Here is a 21,014-nt window from a genome sequence, read left to right as displayed (position 1 = left end):
AGGCCAGCTGGTTCCGGGTGGTGAAGACTCCAGAATTCGAGATAGTATCACTTAGTTTAACTCCTGACCTGGCCCTGTATTAAGGGATCTTTGCTAACGGCTTCAGCTCTCTGGAGCCCTGTGTCTTCTGTGGAGGGGGGGGGGTAGTGCCAGGACCTCTTCTACAGCTGCCCTAAAGATGACTTGTCCTATTTCCAAGACATAGGACAGTACCTGGTCCACAGTGAGGGTGGCTGAATGTCTTCCTTGTCATTGAGGGACGTGCTCCTGGAAGCAAAGACGCTTTCAGTGGCTCACGGTTAGCTGTGAGACACGCATTTAAAGAGGACACAGTACCAGTGGGCCACATGTGTATGCCATGAAAGGCATCCTTAGAGTGCTTAAGTGAAGCAGACTTTGAAGAACAAAAAAGACAAGCAAAATACTGGTTGGGGTTGGGATGTAACTCAGCGGGTAGAGTACTTGCCTGGCACTCAGGAAGCCCTGGGTTCCACCCCCAGTACTACATAAAACTGGGTATGGGGCTGGAGAGATGGCTCAGTGGTTAAGCGCACTGACTGCTCTTCCAGAGGTCCTGAGTTCAATTCCCAGCAACCATATGGTGGCTCACAACCACCTGTAATGAGATCTGGTGCCCTCTTCTGGCCTGCAGGGACACATGCAGGCAGAACACTGTATACTTAATAAATAATAATAATAAAAAACAAAAACAAAACTGGGTGTGGTGGTGCATACCTGTAGTCCCAGCATTTGGAAGGTTGAGGCATGGAGAGCAGAAGTTCAAGGTCATCCTTGGTTATACAGAGTTTGAAGACAGCCTGGGCTACATTATACCGTCAAAAAAGAAAAAAAAAAAAACAAAAAAGATGAAAACCCACCAGACCTAATGGCATAAGTCAGGTAAAGACAAAAAACCAACAACAATTAAAAAAAAAAAATCCCTGGACCCCAAACTTTGCTTCTGCCTGTCCCACACAGCCTTTGGGACAATCTACATTTCCTAGGCCGTACCTCAGCTTCTTATATTTATCAGTAAGTGACCCCCTCCCCTCCCCATCTCATTCCTTTGTCAACACACATAAAGCCCTCCAGACTCTTCTACCCTTAAATGTCCCTCCTTTGGTCCAGAGACGCAGAAGCAGATCTGAGGGCAGAGGAAGTGGGAGTTTGGAAGTGAGAGGTAGCTGAGAGGAAGGGAGCCAGGAGCTGGCGGCAGACAGAGGTGGAGGGCAGTGAAGACGGAATTAACTAGAACCTTGTGTGTCTGGCGACTGGCAGATTCCTTGGATAAGATAAGTGGAACCCTCTGCAAGGTAATTATCAGAGAGCGTAAATTCCAGAGATAACCTGTCCTGGGAGGTATTGATGGCGGTGGGGCGGTGCTGCAGGCTACCCTCTCTTGTGATCCTGAGGCCTCCTCCTGCCTTCTCGTTCTTCCTTCAGTGTCCTGCCGTGCTCTGCCCCCTCCCTCCTCTGCCTGCACAGCTTCCCACTCACATCAGTCCTTCTGGTGCCTTCTTTTTGCTTGTCTCCTGGATGTTGGGGTGACAGGGGTCTAGATTTGCCGTTGGAGGGACCTAATTATCGATCAGCTAAGCAGGGGTACTTTTGAGATGGAAAGAATAATTGCTGCATTATTATCAAGGGGACCTTGCGGCAAATTGGGACTCTTCTGTGCAAACCTTTTCCTAGCCATGTGTGTTAGTCAGGGTCCTTTGAAGGAAAAGGACTGAGAGAAGGAATATATGTGTATGTATGTATGTTTGTTTGTTTGTTTATACACACACACACACACACACACACACACACACACACACACACATATATATATATATATATATTAAAAGGGGATTCACTAAAGGCTTGCAGGATGTGGCACTGGCAGTCCAAAAGTGTCCATCTCACACTGGGGAGGCCAAGAATCCTATATTGCTCCATGCATGAGGCTGGATATCTCAGCAGTCCTACCTGGCTCTGGAGTCCTAGAGGGTTCCTGGAGACTGGTCTTCAGTCTACATTGGGATCTTGAAGATGCTGGCTCTGACATTGGTGAAGGAAAGTCTCAGCAGCAGCAGGGATGAATTTGCCAGCCACAGTGAGGGCAAGCAGGCAAAGGCAGAGCTCCCTTCTTCCCTGCCCTTTGATCTGGATGGTCACCAGAAGGTGACACCCACATTCAGGGTGGGTCTTCTTGCTTCAAACAATCTCTTTTTTTTTTTTTTTTTTCCGGTTTTTCGAGGCAGGGTTTCTCTGTGTAGTTTTGCGCCTTTCCTGGAACTCACTTGGTAGCCCAGGCTGGCCTCGAACTCACAGAGATCCGCCTGGCTCTGCCTCCCGAGTGCTGGGATTAAAGGCGTGCGCCACCACCGCCCGGCAAACGCTTCAAACAATCTCATCAGGGAAACCCCTCACAGTAGTTCCCGGCAGCTTGTGACCTCTGTGATTCCAGATGTTGTCAAGTTGATAACCAAGATTAGCCATCACACTGTGAAGCTTTCCAGCTGCCATGATGCTGAGAAACGTCAGACTCTCCAGTTTCTGCATTCCTGGTGTTGGTGTGTATGATTTACAGACCGGCCTGTGCTGTCCCACTCGCCGCCTCTCACCTGCCTCCCACTAGTACATCTTGGCACACATCCTTCCATTTGCAATATGTGCATGCAGCTAAATCTTTCCACTTGACAGGGGCCCAGAGGTTGAGAGCCTTGCTGAAGACCCAGAGTGACTGAGTTCTGGCTTCATCCTGTTACCCATCTCAGCCCCTCAGGAACAGGCCTCTTTCCAAGGAGTGAAGGGAGGCAGCCACAGCAGCCCACTGGGAGCCCTGCATACCTCCTGATCACTTCTGGAGAGGAGGCCATAGCTAGGCAAGATGGGAGGGAGCCAGTGCCAGAACTGCGCCCCTCATCCCCAAGCCATATCCTGCTCTTCCTAGACACTTTTTGTAGAGTGTGAGGGACAAACAGGCTTTAGGCATCATCTCTCAGACAACCCGGAGCTCTGAGAGGGCACCCCAGGGGAAGGGCAAGACTTAGTTTCTAGCTTCCTCAGAGCCAGGAGAAAATGAAGGCCTTGAAGCTGTGAGCAACATCCTCTCACCCACTGGCCAGTAGCAGCATTTCCAAAATGACGAAGGGCTTTCCAGGGAGCCTAGGAAAAAAATTAATTTTCAGTGATGTTTTGCTTGCTGTAGTTAACAATGATTATTAAATAGGCAGGGTGAGCTACTGCGTGTTTTCCTTGTTGTTAGCTGTGTTTATGGGTTTTTATTAAGTTGTACCAAGCTGAGATAATTATATAACTATCTGCTTAAGCTGTATGACTCTTAGACCTCCTTTTTTTTTCTTTCTTTCTCTGTGATGATGGAGAGTATGCCTGAGGTTTATGCTGGAAGTTGGGAGCCAGGGAACTTTGCTTGTAAAGGTCCAAATGGGAAATATTTCGAGCTTTACATGCCGTGTGGTCTCTGAGGAGAATATGACAGACTCCCTTGTGGATGCCTGAAACCTTAGATAGAGGTTATATATACTGTGGCCCTTTCTTAATACACGTGTGCCTATTATGGTTAATATTGATTGCGAAGGTGAGAGGCTCTAGGTTCACCTAGGAGACAAAACTCTGGGCATGTCGGTGAGATGTTTCTAGACTGGGTTAACTGAGATAGGAAGATCCACCCTGATGTGGGTGGTGCTGTCCCGCGGGCTGGGGTCTGTGACTGAATAAGAAGGAGAAAGCCAGCTAGCTGAATTCCAACCTTCCCTGTTCCCGGCTTATTGACTGAGGATGTGGAGTGACCAGTCACCTCCCCCTCTGGCCACCATGCCTTCCCCATAGCTATAAATTCCTTCAAACTCCACACCCAAATAAAATCTTCTCCTTTTAAATTTCCTCTGGTTGAGTAATTGATGGTAGCCTGAGAAGGTACCTGACTAAGACCCGTGATAAAGTCTAATTTACGTATTAGGCCAAGTAGGATATTAAGAAAATAATAGTAAATTAGACAATAGCTAGATACCGACACTGATTGGGATGGCAATAAATGGCAGTGTGACAGTTACTAAGCTCCAAGCTGGTGGCATGTAAAGGTGAGTGAGGTAGGCTAGAAAAAGGGATGATTCATGTTCTGGACTGGATGAAACAGGACAACCTGAAACTTCATCAAACACCTCAGAAGGGCCTGAAAATGAAAACTTTTGCTTTGCCTGTCTTTAGAACTTTCATTGAGTATTTTTGGGTTGTGAAAAACAAAACCGTGGATCAGGGGAATTCTATACATTTTATCTGCTGATAAAACTTTGGGTTCAGGGTCTGGTTTCCAGACACCTGCTATAAATGGTGTGAAAAGCCCGAGTGAAGAGTCTGGTCTGATGAGCTAACGCTGGTTCCCGCTCTGTGTGCCAGGGGCAGATCATGTCATCTCTCTGGCAGCTGGGTTTCTTTCCAATAAAACTAGGCAGCAGGGACTGGAAGAGATGGCTTAGTGGTTAGGAGCAAATACTGTTCTTCCAAAGGACCCAAGTTTGATTCCCTGTACCCAGGGAGCTAATGAGGTATTCTCTGGTTCTCTGGGGTGTCTGAGTCCTCTCTTTAGTCCAGGCTGGGATCCCTTTGTCTCTTATTAGATGGGAGGACCACAGGGTCCTTTGGAGTCCAGTGCCTCTTGCTCAGTCTTGGGATGAATACCTCTTTAGGTAGCTCTCTGATGGTATCTTTTCAGGAATTCCTACCACCAACCAACCATTCTCTTGAGTTACTGAGAGGTAGCTCTGGGCTTTTGAGCGGTGTGGGAAACTGAGGCATAAAGGAATGAAAAAGCTAAAATGACTCAGCAAGTCTTCGATGCTCATTGAGAAAAACTTAGTATTTCCAAGAAAGTGTGGGTCGTTGAGGTTATTCTGGCTCTGTCTCCTGGACTTGCAACTCCTTAATGCCAGCTATGCCCCAAGGCAAATTGCTTAGGATTCTCCAGACCTCAGTTTGCAAATCTCTATAGTGGGATGATGGTGATGGTGATGGTGATGATGATGGTAATGATGATGATGATGGGTTGGATGAGATTAGATAAAATAATGCATGGAAATCATATAAAACACTGCCAGCCACGTGTCATATATGCTCAGTCAGCATCAGCTATACCACTCTTAGTGCCATCATCCCATCATCCTACAGCTGTGCTGGGTGTATATCTCTTTATCATTTATTTTTGTATGTGCAGTTGTGCGTGCATGTGTATACATGTGCATGTGGAGGCCACAGGGTAATACTGAGTGTCTTTCTTGGTCAGCCCCACCTCATCTGTTGAGACAGGGTATCCCACAGATCCTGGGGTTTGTGCCAGGGCTAGGCTGGCGGGCCGGTGAACTTCAGGAAGACCCTGTTTCGGCTTCCCTAACACTGGGGTTACAGTGTGTGCTGTCGTCTTGGCCTTTTAATCAAGGCTGCGCAGTGAGAACTATGCAGACAACTATTTCCTCAGCCCTTCTGATTTTTACCCCAGACTCGTGTTCAGCTTCTGAGTAGAGGCTTAGGCTGAGGGCTTTGTCCCTGTCCCGTGCATTAATTGACTCTTGATGAGGTGGACGAAATGAGAGAAGATGGCAGCAGGAAGAGACAGATGAAGATAGGGAGTGCAGGGGTCTGGGAAAATTATACACGAAGAAAGGACAGTTGGGTTCTAAACTCAGCCAAGCTCCGGCATCCACTTTGGAATTTTTAAGTTATACACCTCAAAAGATGGCAAGTTGGAGATGATTTTCTCAGGAGCCTAACGAGAGAACAGAATGCTGTTGAACCGGGTGGCAGGAGGAAGGAGACGCCTCTTTGTCTGGATGTCCCTTCGAAGGGCAGCCTGAAGATCACTTGGTGTACGGGGCATTGCTTCTGCGGCTGATCTTAACCAACTCTGACAGGAGGGCAGAGGCCCCCAAGCGAGGTCAGGACCACAGATCCCATCCCAGCAGGTGCCTGGCGGGGAGACTGTGCCCTCCAGATAACCTTCAAGTTCTCATTGATTTCCTGTCAAGCCTTTCCCCACCCCTAGCCTGCAGTGCCCCTGGCACTACCCATAGGTTTGGGACTCAGAACAAGGACATGGATCAGCAAGCTGGGACAGGACCCTCAGAGGAGGTTAATTCGGAGGAAGGCATTGAAGGGAAAGAGAATGGGCACATTGGAGACTATCTTCTAATTTTGCTGGTTGCAGCATTGGTTCCAAGCATGGACTGTCCCTTTGGGCATATAAAGCAATGACCAACACTATAAACGGGTACTGTTTACCAGCCCTCGCTCCAGAGTTTGGGGTGCATAGGTGGCATTGTGGGGCTGTGAGCAAATTCACGTAGAGATGGTGGAGTTGGAGATAGGCCCGCTGTCCTGGGTGCATTGGGCTGGCTGGGTGGGTGGGGGGTGGTCAGAAGTGAGGACGCATTTCTGCATTCCTCATTTTTAAGTCCTGGGGGCCTCTGTTCTGACTTGCTGTCTATCTGTATCTTTCCATTATTTGTTCAGTGGTACCGCCTGAACATTTCCTAGAGTCCAAATCCCGTGTTGGGTGCGGGGGATCTGAAGAGACTGGGCCATGGCTGCACAGGGACTAAACTTTAATTGCACAGAGACAATTAGGAGACAAAGACAGTTTTGTATTAATTTTAAAAACACTATTTTTTATTAATTTTATTTTAATATTTTATTAAAATCTATAAACAATAATTGTATTTAATATTAAAATTAAAATTTTAAATTAAAATGGAAGCAATGATATCAATTTATTATTATTATTATTATTATTATTATTATTATTGATATACAGGGTCTCATTGTATAGTTCTGACTGGCCTGGAACTTTCTATGTAGACTAGGGTAGTTTTGAACTCACAGAGATTCCCTGCCTCTGGCTCCCGAGTGCTGGGATTAAAGGCATGCGCCAACATGTCTGGCTAAGCAAAGAGAATTTTGATTCTGCAAAGTGTTACAAAAACTAACATAGGATGTGAGATAGCAAGGGATCAGGAAGGAGTGTGTGTGTGGGGGGCGCTGGTTACTGTAGATAATGAGGCTTTAAATCCTGCCAGGAGGTCTGGGAGAAGTCTGTGAGGGTAGAGCTGTCCGCATATGCAAAGGTCCTGAGGTAAGGTCACCTTGAAAGAGGAAGAGGAAGAGGTGCAGAGAGAATGGACCCCAGCGTGGGGAGGGTGGAGTCAGATGAGGGAGGAAAGGCGAGTGGAGTCAGATAACCGTCTGGGGTTCTACAGCCGTGAGAGGGACTTCGGATTTATTCTGGGTGCTATGGGAAGGTACTGAGGGATTTAAGGAGGAGAGAATGTCATGGTCCAGTTTCTGTTTTGAAAAGGTCGCTTGGGCAGCCGCGTAGAGAATTGACTGCGGGAAGAACATGTTCTTTGTGACTGTGTTAAATGCCAGACCATATCCCCTCTGCTGGGGAGGGCAGCACCGAGGCTCCTGTCCTCCAGCAGCCAAGGCAGGCTGAGCTCTCTTAGTCTGAGAATGGTCTAATTGATGACCTACTCCTTCAGCGGTCACACTGGGGAACAGCGTCTTGGTGCCCTGCTGGGGTCTCAGCAGACTCCTGCTGTGAAGCAGGTAATCAAGGCATCTTTTCCTTTCCTCTTCCCTCTCCTCTTGTCTCTCTCCTTTTCTCTGTGCATTTCCCCTCCCTTCTTCCTCTTTCCTTCTCTTCTTTTCTTTTGGCTGGCTTCATGAACGCCTGCTGTTCCTGCCTCCATCCCCTGAGCTCTAGGACTGCAGGTGTGTGATGCTACCCAGCTAAGGAACTAGACATCCTTTTACCCCATGAAGTTTCTTCTGTGGGTGTGTTTTCTTTTCAGGGAAGGAGTCACCCTGCATAAAGGGGGCGTTGTTGCTGCTGTTCGACTTTTGAAAGTTGGTGACATTCTGTACATTCTTTCACCTTCGGAGGAGAGATTTATTTTGTCACATCTAGATGCCATTTGAAAGGCAAACCTTGGGTATGAGTGAAGCTAGTTAGTTTCCTTCTTCCCCAGAGCATCTCTCCCCCTCCCCCTCCCCCTCCCCCTCCCCCTCCCCCTCCCATTATTTACTGGAAGAAATCATCCTGCCTCCAGTCTCCTGTCCTTGGCAGCCCCTTGACTTCAACCCCGAGATGCGCATGTCATCAGAACATCCAGTGGCAGCTCAGAAATCATGACCAGGTTCAATATAAATTCCGTCTTGCTTAGGCAGCTTTGCATAATAACTCCCTGGAAAGTCTTCACCAGAGGAAGAGGGATTTATTGGGTCTAGTGGGCCTGAACATCCTCTGAACGGCATTGAAATCACAATGAGTTTTAGGGTTCAAATTCTTTGTCTAATGTGGCTTTCACCAGGGTCACCCTTGTCCCCAGTGTGTCTGTTCTGGGCCATTATGAAGATCAGAGCCACAGGCTGAATGACTGAGAATGTCAGTGCCTATCCCACACATAGGCCTTGACTAGGCCTCTTGCACGTTTGCAAGGGATGAGGACTTCTGGGGGACGGGCCTGCGACAGGTCAACGCTGTCATTTTAATCCACGCAGCTTCCTGAGGCTTTTCCAATGAGAACCAAGCCAGCTGAGTTAGAGTCAGTTACTGGAGGGTCTCAGCTCTGCCTTTAAAACACAGTGTCCGAAGAGTCTATGCCTTTCCTCCAGCACTGAGCGCCTGGGGGTGAGGAGTGGGCTGGTGTGTGGATCACATTCCAAACCCCCAGAGTCAGCGTCAGAACCAATCTCCCAGCCTGGTACCTCCTGTTGGTATCTTTTACAAACCCCAGTGTGAGAGCTGCTGCTTAGACCATGTTTTTCCGAGAGCAGGGTGATGTGATGGCATTCCTGGCACAGAGGGACATTTCATGACAGGTGGGGATGATCTATGTCTCTTGGGGCAGGTCTGATGTCTACACAGTGGTCAGTCGGCTTCTGAGGCTTGGAGAAAGAGAAAGGGGTTGGGTCTAATGGTAAACACTGTCTGCTTGACAGAATCTAGAATTGCCTAGGAGGCAAGCTTCTAGGCACGCCTGTGAAGGATTATATAGATGAGGTTCATAGAGGAGAGAAGATTTTTCCTGAATGTGGGCAGTACCATGCCACGGGCTAGGACCCCAGACATCAGAAGGATAAAGCTAGCCGAGCTGGGGCACTGGTCCCTCTCTGCTTCCTTATTGTGGGTTCATTATAAGCAGCAGCCTCACACACCTGCCTCCATGCCTTTCTTATCGTGATGGACTTCTCCTCAAACTGTAAGTCCAAGCAAGCCACATCTGCTCATTCCTTCTACTTCTTTGATCAGGTACTATATATATATATATATATATATATATATATATATATATGCAATGAGATACATAAGTATGTCAGTAGTTTGGCAACTTCCTGCAGGGCAGCCTGGATTCTGGTAAAGGACTTCTAGAGCTAAGGTGACCCCCCTCCCGCCATTTTAGGACATGGAGAAATATAGGGGGCTGTGATCTTGTAGGAAGTTTGTTTGCAGGCATCTGCTCCTGTGCTTGGAGAAGCTAGGTACCTTCAGGCCCACCCCATGCTCAAGCAGAAGAGGTTTTCGTGTTCTGCACATTTCACAACTGTGACAACACTTCCGTTGGGTTTCTAGGGACGGTCTGTGTTGGAAAACATTAGACTATATGTAGTATTGCACAAGGAGACACATGAATGAAAAAGAAAGTAACTTGGTGAGGTAATTTTCTTGGCAAGAGTATGCAAAGACCCAAACTGAGCGAGCAAGCACACCAGGGTAGGAATTTCACCTCACTTTTTCCCTAGCACAGGGCTGCAACTGTGTCTCATTCCATTGCTGGGAGCTGGACCTCACAGTCCACTGCTGTTGGCTAATGTATAATTGGGGAAGGGTGTTGTAAGTCAAGTTTTAAGAATGTTTGGTATCTAGGGGCTGAGCAGACAGACATGTACAAGGGTTTCACATGGTGGGTGGGTGGGTTAGAGTGCTAGTCTTTGGTGGGCTAGCTGTCTTTGAGAGACTTGTGACAGGAATTCCACTCAGACACTCATACTCATGTAATGTGTGTGGTTTGGGGACAGGCAAGAATACAACTCTCTGACCCCATCTTCAAGACATTCACAGTCTACATGGGTGGGGAATTGATAAGGAAGACAGCAAAGACCAGCAAAATTTTAATGAAAAAATAATTAGGTAGAATGATGGAGGGGGAGAAAAAGTGCTTTGGGCAGGATAACCTGGGAGCTTTCCTAGAAGAGGCAGAATTTCAGGTAGCCTTGAGCCAGTTCCGATTAGCCAAACTGTGGGTGGAAGGACATGAGTATTTTGTTGGGCACAAGAACAAGGCTTCTTCTGTGCAGGAAATCATCAGACAGAGATTAACTTTGATTGATTGATTCTTCTACTTATGTACTTATTCATCTATCAGCCCAGCATGGTAGACTCTCTGTCCTGGGCTTTGGGATAGAGCCACAGATGAGTCTGGCGTGGCCTCTGGTACTTAGAGGAGGCTCTGGGAGTGCTGATGGAACCATCACGCCCCAGCCACTCTGCTCTCTAATGTCTGAGGTTCAGCTTGGGGTCAGAAATTTGAATGGGTTTCTGACAGCCTTAATGTCATTGTCATAGTGAAGGTTCCATGGCGGGATGTCACATGCAGAGGACCAGCCTGCTCAGGCAGTGTTACTGCCACAAAATGGTAGAAATTAGGTTGCTCTCAAGGGGAAGAGAGGGGAAAGACGGTGGGTTGTAGGCATTCCTGCCTGGGCGGCTGGATTCCAGCTTCCCAAGTCCGTCCACGGGCCTCCAGAGCAGTGTGTGTGAATCTCAGGGAAGGCGGTCAGAGTGAGGCACAGGGCTGGGAAGCCTGTGACGGGTGGAGCTGGACAGGCCTGCCTGATACAGACCAGCCTTTCGCACATCTGCTCCCTCAGAGCCTCCACAGCCTGGCAGAAGCATCGGGGCATCCCTGGGAGCCACTTTGAGATCTGTACCAAGGAATCAGAGGCTAAAGGAAGTTTTGAAGGAGATTTCTTTTTGCCAGGATGGGCGAGAAGACAGCTACGGTGATTGTAGTGAGAGATGGTTGCAATAAGCCAGATGTTGGGTGATGAGCACAAACAGAGAGATTGTGGACATTCTCACTTTCTCCACTAAAGTTGCAAGAGGACAGGCCTTGAAGTCACCAACCTCCATGTGCGTGTAACGCTGAGGACTGAGCACACGCATGTAGTGCATGAGTTAGGGGCTAAGTGGAAATCCTCCCCTGTGCCAGTGACACCTGGTGGTCAAGTGCAGCACCACCCAACTTCCTGGATACTAACCATGTACCAGGTTCTGTGCCGGATGCTGGGAATGACCCGGATGGAAGTCCAGGACTTGGAGACTACTGGCCTACCCCACACAGGTCACTTTCTTCACACTGGAGCAGGATGTGTCCTGGAGCTGTTCGATGCCCAACCTGAGCAGCTGTGTGCTGTGGCACTGTACACGCAGTCTCTGTTCTCTTGGGGGTCACAGTCCACATGTTAACATAGCCATGGAGTTGGGGTTAAATTGATACAGTTATAGTATTGTTGTTTTAGTTGTAAGGAAATGAAATCAGGGAGAAAGGGTTTTGGAATCTCTCCTATCTCAACAACCTTCTCTGTTTGAAACATCATTCACTAGTTCTGGCTGTTGTAACAAAATACTTATTTCTCGGTTCTGTGAGTTCCAAGTTCAAGATTACACGGGGCCAGCAAAGTCAAGTTCCCGGTAAGGGCTCTTTTCCTGGCTTATTAAGTATGGCTGCCTTCTTGCTGTGTCCTCAAATGTGTGTCTATGGGGACCAATGTATTTAATTTTTCGTTTTTTTTGAGATGGGATCTCATGCACGCCAGGCTAGCCTCAGACTTGCCCTGTAGCTGAGGATGACTTTGAATTTCTGGTCCTCTTGTCTCTACGTGGGATTAGAGTGCTGAGGTTAGAAGTGTGTATAGCCCGACCCCCCCCCCCCCCCCCCCGCCCCAGCATTTTTAATGTGGGTTCTGGGGATTGAACTCAGATCCTTGTGCTTGTAAGAAAAGCATTTACTGGGGCTGAACTGTCCTCTCAGCCTCTTACGTTTGTTCTTCCCTTAATCCTCGTCCCATTGTGCAGACTCCACCCTCATGATCTAAAAGCTCTATCTCCAAATGCCGTCAATCTGGCGGGGCAAGACGTTAGGTTTTTTTTTTTTTTTTCCATGTGGGGTGACACAATTCAGTATCACTAACCTAGCTTTTCTTCAAGGGCCACTCTAGGAACAATACGACATCAAGGGATGTAAAATGGTCCCTTTACCTTGTCAAAAATGGCCTGTAGCTTGCGAGGGCTTCTTCAAAGCTAAGTGAGAACAGAGAAATCTACGCCACCCGTTACACATACTAAAATGCAAAGAGCAGGACGTCAGTGCCCTGGAGATGAGTTTAATGTGCATGTGTGGGTGGTTGGGGACTGTGGGCGGCTGGATGAGACTATGGGGGTTAGGGTGCCAGGCAGGGCGCCAGGCAGAGGCACTTCAGACGGTGGCGGTGGGAGGGGAGAAGGGATCAGAAATGTCACTGGCCAGGGCTGCTTATCTCTGTTTACAGGCCCAAAGAGTAGGCCAAGGTCCTGTTGTAACAGCAACAGGGGACTTGTGGCCACATGGCGTGCGTGAATAGACAAGAACTCTGGAAAGTGACAGAACTCAGTGCCAGGCGGAGTGAGGGCAGAGGGAGGGCCTTGGGCCAGTGGCCGTGTGGGTGGGGAGCAGTGACCCCTCTTTGCTCCCCCTCCCAGAAGAATGAAAGCTGGAAAGGAAAGAGGCTCTTGGCAGAAGATGAGGAATTGGCTTTTGGACACTCCCTCTCCTCCTACTGGAGGCAGAGACTGGTTACATAGTCCAGGATGGCCTTGAACTTGTAACCCTCTTGCTTCCACTTCAAAGTACTAGGATTGTAGGCATGTTCCATCGTATCTGATGGGTACATATGTGAAACATGGCATGACACATGTCCTTAGTTATGAGTACAGAACCCGTGGGACAGTAAGGGCAAGTGTCTGATTGGAGGCTTGGCGCCCAAGCATTATCTCAAGGTGGTAGACAGGAAGTTGAGCCAGTAAACACGTTCTCTAGAATAGGAAGTTGGAAGAGGAGCAGAGGGCCCTTCAGGCCCTGGAATTCATCTCCCCATAGACATGCTCAAGAAAGGTCCTTGGAAATCTCTTGAGAGGAACATCCAGTTCTCAGAGCTAGACTGGACCCCTCTGTCCAGTTGGGACCATAAAGGGACCTTCCACCCCCTTCCTTACAAAGGCCCCTGGAACCAGGGGGCTGGTATTCCTGGAATACTGGAAGGCTTTTCAGAGCCCAGAGACTTCTTTTTGCCTTTCTGTTTCTGATTGCAGTCTTTAGTGGCCTGGGGTCAGTTCTTGATGAGGACATCACTCTAACCTGCCTGGTGCCAGCTTCTTCCAGCTCAAGACATCAATCATGCGCTGGTAATCTAGCCCCCATGGTCTGGTACCAGACAGGTGATGGCTGATGTTGGTCCATGCCTGCTCCAGCCTGGGGCACACTGGTCACAACTCCACAAAATGAGTCATATGCTGCCAGCCTGTCCTTGCTCCTTTTGCCCCCTGTGGCTTTAATGCAAATGTCACCCATGGGATCCTTTCCTCGTGGGACTTTATTTATTTATTTATTTTTAAATGCCATATTGGAGAGGACATTTGTCTTTTTTTCAGTTTAAATTGCTTTCCATGGGTTTGGGAGACCTGGCCATCGATTTTCTTTTAGAGTGTGTGGAAAGCTCCATGAAGATTTTGGCTAATTAACTTTCGGAGAAGTGTCACTTAAATTTATCCAGGAAGTTGAAGTCTTTTTTTCCCCCTCCTCCCATATCTTCAAAAATGGCATTTAACTTTTGTTTTCAAATCCCTGCCAGTATCCCGTCTGCTCAAAAGTGATTTCCCCGGGGATAGATGATGGCCTCGAGGTTCCAGTCTTTAGCACAGTGGGTTAGAGGCCCTTACCATGTAAGCCCAAGGGACCCGAGTTCAAGCTCCGGAACCCCTGTAAAGGCAGAAGGTGAGAACCCCGGCACGACACAGGATCTGATAGTTATAAGAAGTTTCATCTACACAAAGATTACACTTTTGAAAAGTACACATTTCCCCCAGCGTGCCTGTTAGTACTGACACCGAGTGTCCGGAGATCAACTCCGTTTTCACTGCGTCCCAGCTCTGTTGGGCTCCATTCGGTGTGAGATGCAGACGCTGGACAAGCTTCACAGTTCACTCTTAGTAAGTTCACTTTCTTGTTCCTCTTACGTGGGCCAAAGCTGTCGGAAGCGAGGAACAGGGCAGGGAAATTTGCCTTAAAATCTTACTATGGATTTCTTACATACTGGCTTCCAGAAGAAAGAAATCCTGTTTCCTCCAGGAGGTGAATTTTACCACACCCCCCCCATCCCTTTTCTTGATCTCAATTTTATGTTTATCTTCTTAATTTTTCCCCCCTAACCAGAATTTCTTAGGTTGAACTAGTGAACATCTTTTTAAAAAGATCATGAGATGACTCTGGATCGATGATGGTGCTCACCTATCATCTTGGCCCTTGGGAGGCTGAGGCAGGAACATGGGCTCCATAGTAAGATCCTGTCTAAAAGAAACGGCAAGGCTGTTTGCTGCTGGAGACTCAGGGCAGGCTGTGTCATCTTGCATGGGTTGAACTGCCTGTAAATGGTTCCATTCCTCTGAGACACATGGCCTTAGCAGGGGGAACCATTCAGGCTGGTGCGACACAGGCAGATACTTGGTTAAAAATGTTCTTCATTTTTGATCAATCTCATGGTCCTTGTTAGTATCTTTGATTACATCAGATTACGTACCGTTCCATTTTATAGCATTTTAATGGGCTTTCAGCTTTCCCTCCCCAGTTCGTTTCCAGCTGTGTGGTTATTAGGCTTTGATGGTAGTTTGGTTTTGTTACTGCTGGGACACCTTCTCTGTGTGCTAGGCCTTCTGTGTGACTATGAGGATCTTCAGAGGTGAAGAGAGGGGGTAGGGGTGGAGGAGCAGGGCGGGGCATTGTTTGTTTCTCAGAGACTTGTCAACAATTAAATTACAGACGAATCTTCCATGACTGCATTCTCCAACTGTAAGATGTTTGCTTTCGATCCTTTGGTAGGAGGCTGGTGAGATGACTCAGTGGCCAAAGGTGCTTGCTGAGCAAGCCTTAGGACTTGAGTTCCATCCTCGATGAAAGAGGAGAACTGTTTCTGCAAAGTTGTCTTCTGATCTTCACACAGTGCCCTGCCCCCACACTCACGCACTAGTAATAATAATGATAATATATTAATAAACAGAATAAAGTTAAAAATCTGTAGTAGAATCTGACCCATTGATTTTAAAAAGAAAGAACAGAAAAGTCTGCTTAAAACCTTGCTGTCTGGCAAGCCGTAGTGCAATATGCTGGATTAGAACCCTGTGCATTGCGGGTGGGATTGTGAAATGGCTGAGCCACTGTGAAAACAGTATGGTAGTTCTTAAAAAAAAAAAAAAAAAACAAGAAAGAAAGAAAGAAAAAAAAGGAAAACAGAATTTCCAGATGCTCCATCAAATCCACTCTTGGGCCTGAACTCAAAATGATTGAAAGTAGAACTTGATGTTTATACCCCTGTGTCCACAGAGTATTGTGACATGTTTTCTGTACAGAGTATAGCTACTATATATTCATAGTGACTAGGGCATGAAGGCAATCCAGGTATCCATTGACTGATGAACTGAGAAGCAAAGGATGGAGTATAATACAGTCTGACACGGAAGGACACTCTGACATGTATTATAGCATGGGTGAATCTAGAATGCTGTATGCTAAGTGCAATACACTGGCCTCAAAAGATCCAAATTATATGAAATACTTGATTCACAGACATAAAATTGACTGTTTAAATTGGGTCACCACCCTGCAAACCAGGACGGTCTTCATTGTATCTTCAACTCTGGGCGTTCCCAAGTATTATTATTATTATTAATCTTGTCCTAACTAAAAAATCTCTCTCTCTCTCTCTCTCTCTCTCTCTCTCTCTCTCTCTCTCTCTCTTTCTCTGTATAAATGCTACTCACATGTGTCTATATATGGAAGTCAGAAAAGGGCATTAAATCCCCTTAATGTTATAGGTGGCTGTGAGCTGCCTGACCTGGATGCTAGTGACCAAACTCAGGTCCCCTGGAAGAGCAGTGAGTGCTCTTAACAGCTGAGCCTGCTCTCCAGCCTCACCATTTTAATTTTAATTAATTAAATTTATTCTTTGGAAATTTTATACACATAATGCATTTTGATGACTACCCCTACCTCTCTTACAGCTTGCCCACCCACGTCAACCTCCCTCTTTCATACAAGTCCCCATCTCACATTCATGTCTTTTTGTTTCGTTTTGTGTCCGACTATGTTTAGGCAGAGCTGTGTGACCAGGGGTGTGGGACTGTGCATTGGGGTCTAGTGGGCTCCCTTTGGTGGTTACACGACTCCCCCTTCTGTAGCATCCCTCAGCAATTCCCAAGGTGGGGAAGTGTCAGACATTATTTAAATACTTCTCTTGTTTTGATCAGAGAAAGTTCTTTTTCCTTTAACTGTGGCTTTAGAAGATCCACATGTGTCCTTCCTCACATGCTTCTTACAACGAATGGCTGGATCTCCGCATTTATTCTAAATGCTTCTCTGTTGTAATAGGAATCTGGATGTGTTTTGGCAACTTTTGAGAGCAAAATTGTGGGGCTGCTCAAAGAGGGGGCTCTGGCAGCTGGATGCTCTCTAAGTCCTATGCAGAACATTGCTACAGACCACCTCCAGGGGCTGGCCACATCTCAGCATCCCAGGACAGGGCTGGTCACCTTTACTGATGGTTTGTTCTTTGGGGCCTATTTTAAAGGAGCTTCTAAGTGACTTGGTAGATGGGACAGGAAATGGGATCTGGTAGAGATTTGATGACAAATGGGGCTCTTGGTGCTCCTTGGCTTGGTTACCATAAATGTGGCTGCTTCTTCCCTCTGATTGTGTCTACTTTCCCTGGTCTCACTCCTTGGCTCTTTTGCCTCCTGTAGGCTTGGGGACCAGTTCTACAAGGAAGCCATTGAGCATTGCCGGAGCTACAACTCACGGCTGTGTGCAGAGCGGAGCGTGCGTCTGCCCTTCCTGGACTCGCAGACTGGGGTAGCCCAGAACAACTGCTACATCTGGATGGAGAAGAGGCACCGAGGCCCAGGTGAGCCATGCCACCGCTGGGACCAGCATGCACAGGGGCTCCAGTCTGGAGGAAAAAGTACTACTGTGTCTGGGAGTCCACACAGCTGGGTAGGGTGGGGGTCAGATAGTACAGATTCTCTAAGGGACCAGACAAGGATGATGGGAGGTATTTATCTCAAAGAAGTCCAGTGAAAGCAATCTTCATTTTCCACCCTTGGGTGTTGGCTAAAATCTGCAAATGTGCTTAGTTGTAGGAATAAGGCTTAGTTTTGTCATCCGAACTCTGTCCCTGAGGCTTGTCGCCTGTGAAGTGTGGAGAATCTCAGTATTTACTACACAGACTTTATAGGGATTGAATGACAATATCTATAAGTAACTCAATGTGTATATGCTCTAAAATACTGGATATTATTGCTGTCATGGCTAAGATTTTAATCTAGGCTTCTCAGAATAGAATAAAAACCCTGGTGTAGATTAGGGGGATAGCTAGCTCTAGAAACGCAGTTTTCTATGGTCATATTTTTTTATTTTAAAATTTAATTGAATATGTATGTATATACATGTATATACCTGTTTCCGTGTGTGTGTGTGTGTGTGTGTGTGTGTGTGTGTGTGTGTGTGTGTATGTGTGGGTGGGTGTGTGGGTACATGTGTGCATGCAAGTATCTTCCTTAATTAGCTGCTCTTCACCTTGCTTTTTGAGCCAGGATCTCTCTCTTTTACCAGTAACTTGCTGATTCAGCTCGGCTGGCCAGCCAGCCAGCCCCAGGGCTCTGCCTATCTTTTCCTCCCCAGCACTGGGATTACAGATGTGTGCATTTACATGGGTTCTGAGGATTGAACTCAGATCCTATGCTTTCGTGGTAAGCATGTTACCAACAGAGTCATCTCCGCAGCCTCTGTGTTGATTTCTTCTTTTCCCTACATTTGGTAGGGTCTCACATAGCCTAGGCTGATCTCAAACTTGCTATGGAGCCAAGCCAAACTTGCTATGATCTTGACCTCCTCATGGTCCTCTTGCCTCTCCCTCTCAGGTGCTGGGATTAAAGGCATATGCTACCACACCTGGCTCTGTATGAGTATAGCAAGCAAACTTTTGTTTTGAAAAGTCTCATATTCATGTAAAACTTGGATAATGGCAGAGAAAATGGAAATCCTCATGGCCCAGCTCCACAACAGTCGGCCAATCATTTCACTCATTCTTAGCTGTCACCTTTCTCCCCGACTCCGGATGACTTTGAAGTAGATCTGGGACAACACATCATTTCATGTATACATACTGTGGACTTAAAATGTCAAGCCAGTTGAGTACAGTGGGACACACCTGTAATCACAGTATTTAGGAAGCTGAGACAAGAGGATTGTGAGTTTGAGGCCAGCCTGGGCTACATGACAAGATTCTGCCTGAAAAGATAAAGGAAAAGACCAACCCATCCCACAATCTCAATCAAATCAAATCAGTCGGCACTCATCTCTCTGGTACTTATCTCGCCTGCCACCTCTAGTGTAAACCAGGCTCCAAACAGGATTCCTACATTGCACCTGGCTGATGTCCCTCTTAGAAATCTGCAGGCTTTTCTTGGACACACACACTCTCTCTCCTTTGTATGTTATTTGTTGAAGAAACTGGGTTGTTTGCACTGTAGGGTTTCCAGAGCTGGATTTGCTGATTGCATCCCCGTGGTGTTATTCCTGTGAATTGATAATTAGGTCTAGAGACTTATTCAGGCTCTCTTCTCTCTCTCCCCTCTCTCTCTTTGGCAAGAGCAATTCCTAAGTGGTAGTTTGTGCTTTCGTCAGGAGGCACATACAATCTGGTTATCTTCCCTTTATTCATGTTAGCAGCTCTTGATGATAATCATCTAGATTCTTATTCCATTAAGAGTTGCAAAAAAAAAATGTGGCATTTGATTGGAGGCCATCTTTGTTTTTTCATTTGTTAGCTCTACAGCTTCTGTACAGGAAAATATCCCCTCATTAAAACTTTGGTTATTATGAGGTGCAGCTGACAGGAGATAGATGGTATTTCCCCTGTATTTACCAGTTTTCAGAATAATGACTTGGTTCCTTGGTATTGTGCAAAGCTGATCAATACAGTTACTTTAAGCGCGATCATGAAGTCAGACTTAAACACATTGGATGCACTTTAATCCATGGCAGCTGTTATTCTGATTGATGGTTACGTGGTCCTCTCTTCAGCCAGTCGGGCTTTGGAAACAGCCCCAGTTCCATCTGGTGGCTTCCTTGCCATTCCAGTATCGGGACACATGGGTTCAGGCTCACCTGGCGTACTTCTTGCCTTAGACCTAGACGGAGCTGCTTCTCCTAGGAGCCCTGGCTTCTCATTTTTTTGTGGATGTTTAGAAGCAACCATCTGTGCTGTTGACAGCTCTCAGGTTTATCATTGTTTCTCGGAGTTTTCAGTCAGCATAGCTATGGAACATGTTTTTAAGTGAAATACGCTGTGGAATTATACTATTTCCTAGCTAATTCAGTTTTAAATAGTTTGTACTTAGCTATCTTTATTCTATCTCCCTCTTTTCAGACATTCCACACACACACACACACACACACACACACACACACACACACTTGGACACACACTCCCTGTGAGTGTATGCATGTACACGTTTATCACATACATGCACACACACACACACACATACACACACACACACACACACACACACACGTTCACAAATGCATGCGTGCATACAACACATATGCAATATACCCCCAAACCAGGATTTAATGATACTGACACACTTGCTTTATCCCGTACAGTGCTCACAACAGACACATCAGTATCACAGTAACAACAAGACTATTCATAGGAAGATTACTGGACAGGGTTTAAGACTTCTTTCCTTTTGCCTTTTGTAGGGCTGGTCTTCCTTAGGCTATAGTGTCCAACCACTCTGCCTTGAAGTCATTTCAGACAGTCTTCTGTGTTGGTTGTGACAGTAAGTCTTCTACACGGTTGGATTTATAGGTTTCATTTCGGTTTTACTTATTAGGGATTGCTCTGTGCAAAGGTTCCATAGAATCTCTTTTCTGACAATTAGCTTCTTGTTTTGAGTCACCGTATACCTCCTGGGAGCCACAAACAGCACAGAGAATGGCTGTCTGATTTTCACTCACTTTTCCCTAAGATCAAACCAGAACATCTCCTCAGAAGTTGATGTTGGTGAGATGCATGTGCAGAGCTCTTGCCATTATTTTTTTATATTTAAAACAATTTTAAAATTCAAATCTGTTCCCTTCCCCCAAGTCCTTCCAGATCCTTTCCCCTTCCCTACCCACCCAACTTCAAGTTCTTTCTCAAAAGACAGGTAAAACTCCAACACAACAACAAATTCCCAAAAGAAAGAAAACAAAATAAAATACTATCCAAAAGGAAATTAAAAAATCCACCAAATCATAGCCAAATAAAAGCACACACACACAAAACTGTAGAGTCCATTATATGTTGGTCAACTGCTCCTGAACATAAGGCCGCCCTTGGAGCTATACCCAGTGCCACTCCACTGGAGAAAACAGATTTTCCTTCTTCAGGCAGGTATAAATGACAACTTTTAAAAGCAAGTGTGTCAGTATCATTAAATCCTGGTTTGGGGGTATATTGCATATGTGTTGTATGCACGCATGCATTTGTGAACATGTGTGTGTGCATGTATGTGATAAACGTGTACATGCATGCACTCACAGGGAGTGTGTGTTCAAGTGTGTGTGTGTGTGTGTGTGTGTGGTGTTAACTTTTACCAATGTCTA

General features: G+C 46.6%; 1 protein-coding gene across 1 annotated transcript in view; it reads left to right on the top strand.

Moving 5' to 3' along the window:
- The window catches only part of Dpf3 (double PHD fingers 3), a 241,535-nt gene that overhangs the window by 57,523 nt on the left and 162,998 nt on the right, over positions 1-21,014 (top strand). Inside the window, exon 3 of the mRNA XM_059279190.1 lies at positions 17,102-17,262. Coding sequence (XP_059135173.1) covers positions 17,102-17,262 — 161 coding nt within the window. The remainder of the gene's footprint in view (positions 1-17,101; positions 17,263-21,014) is intronic.

Source organism: Peromyscus eremicus, chromosome 14 (genome assembly GCF_949786415.1).
Source record: "Peromyscus eremicus chromosome 14, PerEre_H2_v1, whole genome shotgun sequence".
Taxonomy (NCBI): domain Eukaryota; kingdom Metazoa; phylum Chordata; class Mammalia; order Rodentia; family Cricetidae; genus Peromyscus; species Peromyscus eremicus.
The sequence above is the reverse complement of the archived record's forward strand: the minus strand, read 5'-3'. Positions and strand labels throughout refer to the sequence as shown.